Below are 13,662 nucleotides of genomic sequence, written 5' to 3'. Positions count from 1 at the left end.
CACTTGTTATAGCTTTGAAACGGTTGTTATGCCATTACGAGCTAACGGCATAAAAAACTTATCAGGTAACTTTCTCATTCTTCTTTCATTCATTCTTTTACACACTTACGAATACTTCCAGTGAATGTTTTAAACTCTGAGATAAGCGATGCTCTCTGTGCGTTTCCTCATTTTTGTATCTCTATGGCTCCGAACAGGACGCTGTGTTGGCGGATATCCTTCATTGGATATAATTGTATGATGAAAACGATGCCCCTTTTGAATGCGCTTACTTCTTCTGTGGCTCCATGGAATGTTGGCACTTGCCTTATCTGGCCCAGTGCTTATGACAGATGTTGCTCGCTTTATTGGAGTACTGGCTCTGTTGGTTGTGCCATTTTTTCATTTTACTCTTGTTATTGTTTTCTTGGTGTACTCTTTCTGCTTTGTTATGGCGTTATTTCGCGCGCGTTACCATTTTGTGCAACTTGCAGAGATTAAAGGATTCACAAGACCAAGGGCACACTCGCTGCCATGTAATGAACAAGATTCACTACCTAGTATATCTGATTATCCAAAGGATCAATACTTAATTGAGCACATAATAATTGTTTAATCCGTGAACGGCAGTAGGTACTCGCGGCAATTCGAACGATTTTGCTTTTCGTTCTCGACCGTTTCCGTTGGCTACTTTTTAGTTTAAGGGCTGGGACTACAATTGTCCTTCAATGGTCTTAAATAAAATAAATAAATAAAACTGTATCTAACAATGCGCGGCTTAACAGGATATATATGAATAGAATTTTCAATTTGACGGCTTGGATATTTTGAATAAACTCAAACTCTAAACTGTTCTCAACACTAAGTAAACCTCGGCTGAGGGCTCTCAAGATCATAAAGTCTCTCTATTTTGGCAATGCTCTTATATTTGTTTTCTTTATGAGTATTCAAGAATATGCTAAGAGCCTGAATTTGAGCGGCGTTGCCAATTCGGACATTTGGTGAGAATAAAGATTGTGCTAGATGTTTTTGCCTAATAGTTCTATATTTTAAATTGTTATCAAGAATTGAATTTTTGGGGTACTTAAGCTTGTTGTTTTTGGTTGGTAAATATCATGTTATAATTTGAAGGTGGTGCGCTTTGTTGCCATGGCTTTTGTATAAGGCGTTGGATATGAGCCGTAGACATATCATATACGCTATATTTGATTATATAACTATATGTGCAAGTATAGTGTATGCTGTGAGTGTGGTGCATCTGTCACTTAGTGTATATGCGCACTAGGATCGGCCAAAGCTGTAAGTGGCGACCGTGAGAATGTCGCGCGGAAATATGCAGCGTTTGCATTTCGGCCGCCTTGGGTTCGGGTTTCAATGGACCAGTGTATCGGGGAAACATAACATGCGTTATTCGTATGTCATTAGTCAAGTCGGCCCGAAGGCAGTTTGTGTCCCAATGTTGTAAGCTGGCGGCTTATTCGAGTGACGAAAGTTACCAAATTTGAGTAAGTTTCTAAATTTTCTCTATCCATAAATTTTGTCATAAATGAAACTTAATACAATGGGTTTTTATTATTTTTAAACGAATTATGTGAATCTTAAAGATATAATAAATTGTAATTTGCAGGGAATGTCATCATTATAATAACTATGACATGCTTTTGTATTCAAAAATGTGTATGTTGTCATGTATAAAAAAAAAATGTTGATTAAAAAAATCTTTTAAACGAATTGTATATATTTATATAGATCTAAATTTATATAGATATAATAGATTGTTAATTTTATGTCATCATAATGTCAAATTTATGTCATCACATAATATCTATACTATATTCATTATTTAAAATAAAAATTTGTCGTTAGTGAAAAACACCACCCATTCTTTGCTGGCGTCGAACAGAAATGGAAGTAGATTTCTATGAAAAGTCGGCAAAACCTGTATAAATATTTCGAACCACTGATAGCCAGGAGCCCTTCCTGGTGCTTTGGTTGCCTTCCATCGGGGAGTAACATGAAGGCGTTTGATTGTGTATCAACCAAATAGAACTAAAGGGACACTGCAGGGTGTCGGATGGGTGCTAGCCTACGGTTTGAGTACCCCCACGGGGCACACGCCTCTTCTCTCCCCTGCTAAACTTCACTACGAGCTTTCACGACTTCAACTCAGAGCCTGCTTTTTTCATATTATAAATACAATTCAAAATTGCGCTTCTGTATCCTCGTTACATACCTCCACTCTTGACACTTCTTTGACTTCTATAAGTACGGTATTTATTCTTCAAGTTATTGCTATAAATATGCTATGAGTTTAATTTTCGGCATTTAATATTCATTTTTCCAATGCCTTAAATCAATCACATCTTATGGCCGCTGCGCAATGCCGGCTTCATTCATTTTCTAGATAGCAGTGGCAAATACCGATGGCGATTGATATGGAATGTATCGCGTTAACTTGTCTTGCGACGTCAATCATATCTTCATAGGCTTTGCATGTCCTTTCTGGAGTCCTTGCGTCTTAGGGATAGAATACTGCCGCTTATTGGCCTCAAGAGAATCCAAAATATTTAATCAAACGATAAAAGACATGATAGCGCAATTCAGATATGGGACCAGCTTTTTCCCGATATATCGCTGGCAGACTCGACTGATGTAAGGCAAGCGTTTCTCATGCAAATTCCATGACTTCCCATTTTTTTATTCGAAAAGATGTCTGCTACTACCCCAGGGAAAAGGCAAACCTTCCACATCAATCTTGAAGTGTCAAAAGCCTATGCCGGAATAAATATTTGTATAATAACTGTAGAGAAGTTTGAAAAAAAGCGCTGGAAAAATAGCCAATAATGAGCCAATAAAAAACGAAGAGTTTATCAAAAAATTCCAGAGTATTTTCTACCTGGTGTAGTTAATATTAAAATGGTATTGAAATACTAGAAAAGCTGGTAATTGAATATAATTCTTCAATGCTACTAAACGAACTGTACCGAATTAAGAAAATCTATTCAATAAAATACAATTTAATAAAAATAAAAATAAAATAAAAGTATATTTTAAATAAATTCCATGTTAAGAAAACCTTTTAATTTTATTACATACTTAGGACAAGTTTCTTATTTTTCGAGTCAAACACGGTGCGGCAAACAATTACCAGTACTTCTTTAAAAAGATGTATACTCCTTTAGATAGATTTAATGAAGTGCAAGCTTATCCTGTTTTGTTAAAATAGATAAATATAGGTTTTCTGATGTCCCATAAATTAAACAATTGTTAATAGTTTTTTATAAAAAATACAACTGATTATTTTGAGTGGTGCTTACGAACTAATTTGACAATTGTTTCATTTAATATAAATTAGCCTCGTATTGCTAAAAGCGTCATCTTGTGGTAGGCTTGTCGCCGCTGCCGCTGTTATGGCCTTTGCCGCTGACTTGGCGTGCGTGTCGATAATTGGTTATGTATCTTGGGTGTAATCGTTGCGCTGGGTGCTTTACTTTCTATTCATATTCGCTGTTCTTAACTCATATAATAGATGTAAAAAATATAATAAAATTAAAATTTCATTGTTTCAACTTTCACAATAAGCTGGAACACTTTTCTTAGAATACTAGCTATTTAATTTATAGTTCCATTTAATCACATCTTGTTCTAAACACGTTTTTTTTTATTTTTATAATGATGAACAGGAAATAGGCAAATACCCGGCACTACTGTAGTAGAATATGAAAGAGATAATAGCCCCATAGAATGCAAGAAATCGGATATGTCCTTGGCAGAGGAGACACCCACATTTTCAAATTTAGTATTTAAGGTAAGTAATGGTATTTAAATTATTACCGATTGAACAGACTGATGGAGGCATTAAAATTATTTACGGCATCCGATAGCATAAGTTTCGATGTAGCCATAACAATATGATAATCATATATAATGAATATATACATATACATAAATTAAAACAATTGATGATTGTTTTTGTTAAAAAACAACACAACTGTTTATTATATATTATTACCATTTTGTGTTTTGATTGGAGTTTTTCTATTTTCTGTTCTTTTCTGTACTTTGGTGTAATTATTAAGCCTAATCTTTTATCTATCTTGACATATACTGTGTCCCCTGTCTCGTATTGTTTTATTATTTTTTTCTTGCTGTTATGATATTGCAAATATTCATCCTGTTTTTTTAATTGTTTTGATTTTAGTTCTTGTATCTCCTAATTCCTTAGGATCGCTAGTATGCTGAGTTCCAAAAAAATATCTAAGAGTTTTGCGTTTACTGTGGAGTGTACGGATTGGTTGTATAATTCATCGGTTTTGAATATTAGGTCTTCGAAATTTACACATCCGTCATCCTTCTTTATACATCTCATTATTTGGGTCAGAGTTGAATGGAATCTTTCAACTTGACCATTGCTTACTGAGGTGTATGGCGGTATCGTGTAGACAGACGGTTGCTTTCAATTGGATTTGATAAATGCGGAATGACTTATCGTTGTCCATAACAACTAATTTCAGCATACCAAGGACGATCATTATGTTTTCAGCTGCTTTTGATTTCAAAATTTTTTTTTATCGTATTTAGAAAATTTATCTATGGCGGTTAGGTATTTTAAACTGTATTTGAAGTTAATAAATAAACGTTGGTTCTTGAAAACGTTTATTGGAACCTCCATGACGGGTATATGGTTATGTGACGAGCTATTGTCGATATGTACCGTTGCACTTGTGCTATTTATTTGGGGGCTTGGGGGATTTCTGGAAAAAGCATCTGACGACTTTGAAGTTCCTCTTTCCTATCGTTGTTCATGATTGTACTCTTCAAGGTAGCTTTTCCACCTTTTGAGTTTCTCATTGTGGTTCTTGTTGCTAAGAGCGAACATACGCATACGCCAGCTCTGTAGGGTTAAACTTTCCTTCTGATTCGTGGCGTAATAATCTTTCGCTTTGGAAAGTGTACGCGATATGTAGGTGATAGGCTTACCGTCTTATTCTAAGACTGCTCCAATATCATAGTTTGATGTATCGGTTGTTAAATGAAATTCTCTTTCGAAATTGGAGTAAGCAAGTATCACATCCATTGAGGTGAGCGTCATCTTGACTTTATTGAATCCGTCCAGTGCGCTGTTGTCAAATGCCACTTTTACTTTATTGTAGACATTTTTGGAGAGTCTGTTATTTTCTCCCCTAAGAAGAGTTGTAAGAGTTTTCGCAAATTTCGCATAATCGCGGATAAATCTCATATAATAACTCGATAAGCCCAGAAAACAACGCAAATCCTTAAGGGCGGCGGGCATGGGAAACTTTTCTATTGCCCTTACTTTTTCGGAATTGGTTTTTACGCCGTTTGCCGATATGGTAAAACCTAGAAAATTATCTTTGGTTTTGAAGATCATTTCAAGGTGTTGATCGCTGAGGCGTGATCGTTTTCGGACTGACTAAAGACGATAATATCGTCGATGTAAACGTAGCATATTTTTCCAACGTGTTTCCTTTGAATATCATCCAAGGCCCGCTGGAATATTGATGGGGAATTTTTCAGCCCAAATGGAAGTCTTGTATACTCATATTTACCTCCGTTTACTGCAAATTCTGTTTATTCTATCTCTCTCCCCTTAAGTGGAATTTGATGAAAACTTCTTTTTAGATCGAGCACAGAGAAATGTGTGTTCTCGCCCAATTGTGCGATTATTTCTCCGATTAAGTTTCTTAAAGTCAATGATTATACGCTACTTCATTTCTCCTGACGCATCGCTCTTTTTAGGGACCACCCATACGGGTGCATTGCTTTCTATACACCGGAGAGTCCGTCGTTCTTATCACGCTGACTGACGTCATTTTCTTCATTGATATCCTGGCGTATTATTTCGTCTCCGTGAAGTGTGTCCTTAATCAAAGACAAAATCACCTGCTTTAGTCCTGGATTGGCGTTCGGGTTACTAGACGAACCTGATTTTTTGACGAATCGGACAACTTTAGACTCTTGCTTTTTACTATTTTTAATTATTTTTTATTAATTTTTTATTACTTTCATTTTTGGTTTATTTTTTATTATTCTAGAACCAGTGGCTGGTTCTCTCCTACTTTTCTGGAGGGTCCCTTGAGAGTCGCAAATTTGAAGTATTTTGTACTGCAAGTGCAGTGCTTAGTTTATTTATCGTTTTACGTTTTGTTATTGGGCACTTGATGAGTGTGGTAAGATAGACAAATTATAACAGGGTTTTGTAAATAGCTTTTCAAATAACTTAATCTAAATTTAATAATTGGGTGTATCGATTTTAAAATATTCTAAAATATAATTTATTCTTTTTAAGTTTGTTTTTAAAGTATTAAAGTATTTTTGTTTGTTTTCTTGATTTAAATTTTGTCAATTAAACGCTAGTTTTTAACGATAATTAACATTCAGCGAATCTCCCACCCTGTTTTTTTTGATTATTTCCTTTTTACCCCACGGTGTAACGGCAAAGTGGTGCAGCATCGGCGGGTGACAGAAGATCCTGCGAGACACTAGTACGTGGTACCCTGCGGACTGGCACTGCGTTCGGATTCAACAACCGGAAACGGTAGAAGATAAACGCAGTACAATTTTTGTTAATATTTATTATGCTCGCACTTCCGCTGCTGTTGGCGTTTTGTCGCCGCTTCTACGCTGTCGCCGTTGCCGCTTTGTCGCCGTTGCTGCATTATTGGTTGTTGTCGGGTGTCCAGGTTTAATCCTACGGTGGAGCTGTCCCACGGTGGCTCTTAGAAATGCGCTGACTTAGCCGTAATCGTGGGGCTGGGTGCCTGAGTACTTCCTTTTAGTATTTGTAATAACTGTTCTTAACTTATATATCCAACTTAGAAGCCAAGTTTTCTATCCCATTATAAGCAACGCATCCCCAAAACATTATTGATTCACCCCAAGTTTATGAGTTGTTCTTGTTATTCTTACAAAAACTTTTTAGGGCAGTGGTAAATTAATGAACTTTCGTAAGTCCACAAATCATTATGCCAACCATCTATTTGGCTTATCAATAATTTTTTGTCAAATTCAAGGCAATTGATTTAGTTCTCATTGTAATTTGAAGAATAATGTATTTTGAGAAATAACTCTGGCCATGAAGGTGTCGTAATCAACTTCCTTTAAGCGCCTCGGAGTTGTCTTTTCACTCTATAATTTTTTGTATAGTAAGAAAGCTCCGTAGAGGAATATTCTTATATTGCCGTAGAATAAAACGATCACTCTGCTCTGTTATCTTGAGCGGTCTGCCACAACGTGTCAGATCTATTGTGATGTAGTTTTTTATTTATAATAATTTTGATAATATAGTGTTTGGCTGGGTACATTTTATAATATAATCACCACCATTTCATTTTTAACAAATTAACTTATTTCATTTTGTTTATCCATAGTTAATAGATTTGTTTAATCTATTAACCAATTGTTGTTATCAGCGCTTCACATTAGTATTGAATATTAACAGGCGTGTAGCTTAGCTTCATAATAGAAGTTTAATGTCTAAATACTCTTGTGTACCGGCTATCAGCTTGCGAAAGTGAAGAATACGTTAATGAAAAAATCCTAAAGAAAGTGAACAAATACTTTGCATGCTACGCTTTGCTTACATGTACTTTATGTTGCAATATATCAAGAAACAGTTACATATTACAATTCTTTAAAATTCAAAATGAATAATATAGCGCATAGTTGTATCAAAATATTTATGTCATCGATTACCTTTGTTTGTACTTAACTTCGACACGTTTTGCTATGGCATGCGTTCGTCAAGAAACAAAGGAACACAGCTTAATGGGCACTTCGCTCGTATTTTAAAATGCGTAGAAAATTGGTCATGCAGAGTCTTATGTTGTTCGATACAAGGGGTAGATTCTGCCTCGCATTCGGCCTTCTGGCAGCGGTCCCATTAACTGATTGCCCAAAACTCCTCGAAGCCGCAAGTATATAATGCATTTTCGTACCGCATTGCGAACCAATTTTCTGCAAATGACGATCTAATATTTTTGCGGCAAGAAGACTCATTACATTTGACGGCATGTAAATTGCTTCGATGAGTGCTATAAATCAGTTCATGAACGACTATATTTTCATTAGACATTAATAATTTTTAAATTCGCCGCTTTCTATTTCTACGCTACCTATAAACGTAGCTAAACCCGCGCTGAAGTTTCAAAAGATCGTATGTAAATTTATATTCCCCGATCACGTCGTAAGTGTCCCTCGTCTCAAGACAATTAACTGCAAGGTATTCATTTAGATATTAATTCGCCGTTGCAGCGATATTGCGCGTTAGCCCAGGCAACTAGTGGATTCCTCAAAAAATCAGGGTCCTTCCACCATAAAATACAATTGCCTGCACACAATATCTGCCTACAATACATCGATCGACAATATCTATAGTTATTCAAACCAATTAGTATTTCAAGGAATGAAATCAAAAATACTTAATAACGCTGACATCGTTACTAGATATTATATATTAAATTTTGGCGCGAACAACCTACGAAATTCGTTTGTTGATAGTATGTGCAGCTCATATGCTATTGGATATAAACTCACAAACAAACTTAAATGTTAAAAAGCTATCGCAGGGCCGAATCAGAGAGCTGTTTTAAATTATGAGTGAATGGGTACCGATTTCGTTTTCAATTTTGTGAGCATAATAGCATTTTGTTCTGTGTTGCTCATATTTTTTCAGTTTTTATATTATACTAGCGGATATACTCTGTTCTTGTCCGTGACATGTTTTAAATATATTCTCATATGTAAAAAAAAGCTCAACCGTTTTCCGTTTTCGTGGGTGGCGTTTCGCACTCGAATTCATTTCCAAGGATCTTTATGAAAAATCATTTGAGACGTGTTTCAGGCTTTTCGCAGAATCCGAGCTTCCTCGGTGGAAAATATGATTCCAAGATTTTTTAGTTGCGCTTTAAGTTTTGTCCGACATAGAACATTTCACCCGCAACAGCTCGAGTTTGCATCCAATAATCGATAACTTACTCCGTTTTTAAGCAAGCGATAAAAATCAATATCCACATCCTTTTTTTTGAGCAAATTGGGTAAATAAAAGGAGCTAGAGGCACCAAACATGATATGTTGCTTCTAGAATATTATATATATGTCAAGTATCTTTCATTTTATACCTATCGCCACCTCCCCGCTACCACCCCAGAGCAATAAATCAAGTTAATAACCCAACTTTTATTGCTAATCTAATCTAAGCCATAATTTAAATGCAATTTAATTTTTGAGTATACACCATTATTTTATGGTACAATAAAATATATAAAAAACCGAAGTTATACGTAACTGCGCAATTGGATGGATTGGATCTCCCATCCTGTTTTTTTGGATTATTTCCTTTTTACCCCACGGTGTAACGGCAAAGTGGTGCAGCAATTGGATGGGACCGATATCGAATACTTCAAGAATTTCTATATATACATGTACACACACACATTCATGCGTGTCTTCTTCGAATTCTAACGGCATGGTGATTGCGACTTTTTTCTGTAACGCTATTTTGCTTTTTTCTTTCTCACATGAGTAGAGGCATAGCAAGCGGTGCAGTCTGTCGCGAGTTCGAACCCTTCTGGGAAGATTTTTTAATTATACCCTGAACCCATTAAAATGGGCAAAAGGGTATATTGTATTTGTGCAAAATCCAAATGTATGTTACAGGCAGAAGGAAGCATCTCCGACCCCATAAAGTATATATATTCTTGATCAGCATCAATAGCCGAGTCGATCTAGCCATGTCCGTCTGTCTGTCCGTCCGTCCGTCCGTCCGTATGTATGAACGCAAGGATCTCAGAACCTATAAAAGCTAGAGACTTGAAATTTTAGATGTAGTGCCCGCGCAGATCGAGTTTGTTTCCGATAATCGATAACTTACTCCGTTTCCAAGCAATCGATAAATATCGTTATCGATATCCTGTTTTTGGGGCAATTTTAGTAAATAATAAGAGCTGTCATATAGCTTCTAAAATAGAATATATAAATGCATTTGATATTGGAAGAAGAGGGTTCAGGGTACCCCCTAGTAGGGAGTTCCCGACTAGAATCTCTTATCGATATCAATATCCTGTTTTTTGGGCAATTTTGGTAAATAATAAGAGCTAGAGTCACCAAACTTGACATATAGCTTCTAAAATAGAATATATATATGCATTTGATGTTGGAAGAAGAGGGTTCAGGGTATCCCCTAGTCGGGAGCTCCCGACTAGAATCTCTTACTTGTTTTTTTTTGCTGGTGTGTCTGTTGAGTAAAGTCGTTTTTGTTTTTTTGTTTTTTTATTTTATTATTTAGTTTGTGTTAGAATAAGAGGGGTGCTGATTTTGTTTTAATTTTTAGAGTAAATCTTGCAGACTACTTTACGCATATATTTATTTTTGCACTACTCAAAGATTACAAATTTAGCTTCGTAATAGTCTTGTTTAACTTGTAATGTTTGTTTGTCTCATATAATTGACCGGTCTACTTCTATGCTATTATTTAATTCCTATAAACCTATGTTGTTGCTGATTTTGTTTTTATGCTGGCTTCGGAGGAGTCTATTAATGCAGCTTTAGTTGTTTGTTGTTGTAAACATTTTTAGTTACCGCCGTCTGTCTGACGTTATATGTAGTTGCCATTAGGCGCCAATTAAGAATTTTAAGAGCTCGTAGGTACCGAACGGGTTATTTTCCAAAATTTAACTAACTCTAAGGAACACAAATTCTTATAATGTAAGGTAGCACTTCTCTCTAAAAGCCCTAACATTTCGCGTCGTGGTGTCGTATATTCGAAGAAATAAACGGATCATGCCACTTATGCATGGTTGCTTAGTGACCTGCTCTGTTGATGGGTAATCGTATTGATTTACCTATACAAAAAAAAACCAAAAATGCCGCAAAAGTATTATTCCTTTAATTAATTTTTGTCTAATTTTAATTTTATTTATTTTCAGAAATACAAAACGGAAATATCTGAGACAGTAGGGACGGCAGAAACACTCAAAAATGTTATATTAAAACGAACAAAATCACAATCTTTGCTTGAGTTTAATGAAACCCATGCAGGCGAAGAACTATCTGTACCTCTTAACCTTGTTTCCAGTGAAAATAATTCAAAGTTAACATACAACGCCAAATAAAATTCAAGTAATCAAGCCATCAAGCGCACACAATTTATAATGAGCTCATGAAATCATTAAAAACTATTATCGTTATATATGCTCACACTAATTTGTATTCTTAGAAACTAATACCAAATTGCAAAAAAAGGGGTTCAAAGTTGTAATATTATGGTGTGAAAAGTTTTATTTTAAGCACGGACAGAATTACTTAATTCTTTTTATACATATAGTAAAAATGTAAGCAATTAAAGAGATATTTATACTTATACATGATTCAGTATTTTTAACATTTAATGACTTCTAAGTAGCTTGACATTATAAAACAAAATTTATATCAGTAACCCATTGAACTTTTTTTAGATTGACGATGGGATACCCTAAATAGGCTTTCGAATACATAAATCATTTGCGATCTTTTCTCCATTTTTAAAGTTAATTATTCACAGACATTTTCATTATAGCCTACGTCGTCAATAAAAATTAAAAAAAAAGGCTTCCCTTTTTTAAAAGGATACTTCACAATTTAAAGTCAATTCAATCAATTCACACGAGGAAAATGTCTATTTTTTAAACAGTTCAATTCTATATTATAAGGAGGTCGGGGTATCCCATGGTCAAATTTTGATAAGTGTTAAAGGCTTAGCCTATAATATCGTTGCAGGACTTATTCAGCTGTTGGAAAAAATTATACTCATTGTACGACTTACACCTTACCTCTTTTAAATAGAATGAATTTAAACCCTTGCTTTAAACAAAAAAATTCGTTTTGCGGCTTTTACATCAACTGTGTGCCGCATGATTTCAATTAAATTGGCAGTAGGTTGTGAAATACAAATATAACCGATCTGTTATGTATCACCAAAATAAAATTAATAAATGTTGGTCTTTCGAATAACGTTGAAATAAAATCCAGCCTATTGATAATCTGAGTATTTGTACCGTTTATATCGATTTAAAATCTTGAAAGTCGTAGGACAGCATTTTTATAAGTAATAATTGTATAGTACATAAAATATATAAAAATATGAAAAATATTTGGCGATCTATTTATATGTTTTCATCCATAATGATTTTTAAAAAGCTTTTTGTTTATTCAGCACAATTCTATAGCTAGAAAACATTTGTAAAATCTCTTGCCTGTAAATGAAAATCATGTGATAATAATAATAATAATCTCCACAATTTTTAAAATAGTAAAACTATGCAATTTAAAGCAATATTCATAATACCATGCAAGAATTTCAAGCAAACAATTGAACAAATATTTATATTTCTTATAGAATATTCTTAATGCTTAAAAGTAAATGCAGTTTTTCGATCTTAATAAGCTATTTAATATTAAAATAATGTTTAAACTAAGAAAAAAAGTTAATCATTTATTTTTTCGAATTTAATAACCACAAAATCTTCTAACAATAAACTTATAACTTTAACTAAATTTGTTTTAATTAAAAAATCCCAAACTTTTATGCTATTTTATATATACTTACCATCGCTATTAAAAATACGTCGAATATACTGAATATAGAGCACTATACGAAAGAAAACCTGTTACTTGAGATTAAAGTAACACATTTCTATAGAAGAAATTTTTTCACAATATAAACGAGAAAGAAAAGCTACCTTCGGCACGCTGAAGATCTTATACCCCTGCAGACCCAACCCTTTCATAATGCTTAATGTGTTTTGCCCGTATCTAAGAAGAACAGGGAAAATGGTTATTGCCAGGTTTAAGTAAAGATATCCTGATAAACAAAAAAGGTTTTAACAGGTTTTAAATCAAAAAACCAGTTTTAGACCAATCATTGCTAAAAAATCAATTGGGGAGGGCTTCTATTGAAAGTCATTACCTTAAGAGAATTTATGAGGTTGGCGAGACACCAAGCCTGATACGCAATAATGAAGGCTTGTATAAAATATGATATGTAAGGCATAATTTCACATCATCAGCATACATTAATACCTGAGAGTGAGACAGTATCGAGGAAGGGTCATTGATGAAGAGAGTAAAGAGTATCGAGCCAAGATGACCACCTGTGGGGACACCAGAAGTTACCAGAACATGTTTAGAAAACGAATTTCTGAAAAGAACCTTTTGGGTTTTGTTACGCAAATACTCTGAAATCTAAGTAGTTCAAGAGATTGTCTGGGAAGTCGAGAAGGCATAATTTGTGAAGGAGCAAGGAGTGGTTGAAAGAGTCGAAAGGCTTACTGAAATCAGTAAAGATGACGTAAGCATGCATTTTTTCTCAAACCCATCAATTATTAGCGAAGTAAACTCAAGAAAGTTAGTGTTTGTCGATGTACAATGTTAAATTAATATAACTTTTTATAACTACATGGAAATACCTTTATAGTTTACAGTAAGTAGTAGTAAGTCCGATTACTACCTCTCTTATGGAGAGGGATAATGTATGATTCTTTCCAAATGGTCGGAAAAATTCAACTGCTTATGGACACTTTAAAAGGTTTTAAGATAGGTTAACACAGGGCTGCAGCACAGTACATGAGCACATATAAGCGCACATAAGCGGGAACGCCATCAGTGCTCAACAGGCTTGATTGACGC

At 34.6% G+C, this 13,662-nt stretch overlaps 1 protein-coding gene across 2 annotated transcripts in view; it reads left to right on the top strand.

Annotated features, from left to right (window-relative positions):
• The window catches only part of GATAd (GATA zinc finger-domain containing protein GATAd), a 90,386-nt gene extending 79,198 nt beyond the window's left edge, over window positions 1-11,188 (top strand). The window contains exons 7-8 of one of the 2 annotated variants that reach the window (XM_002057384.4): window positions 3,663-3,787; window positions 10,926-11,188. In XM_002057384.4, coding sequence (XP_002057420.1) covers window positions 3,663-3,787; window positions 10,926-11,111 — 311 coding nt within the window. In that variant the 3' untranslated portion in view covers window positions 11,112-11,188. The remainder of the gene's footprint in view (window positions 1-3,662; window positions 3,788-10,925) is intronic. The other variant, XM_032433091.2, reaches the window with a different exon arrangement.
• The last annotated feature ends 2,474 nt before the right edge of the window (window positions 11,189-13,662 follow it).

This window comes from Drosophila virilis, chromosome 4 (assembly GCF_030788295.1).
Source record: "Drosophila virilis strain 15010-1051.87 chromosome 4, Dvir_AGI_RSII-ME, whole genome shotgun sequence".
NCBI lineage: Eukaryota > Metazoa > Arthropoda > Insecta > Diptera > Drosophilidae > Drosophila > Drosophila virilis.
The sequence above is the reverse complement of the archived record's forward strand: the minus strand, read 5'-3'. Positions and strand labels throughout refer to the sequence as shown.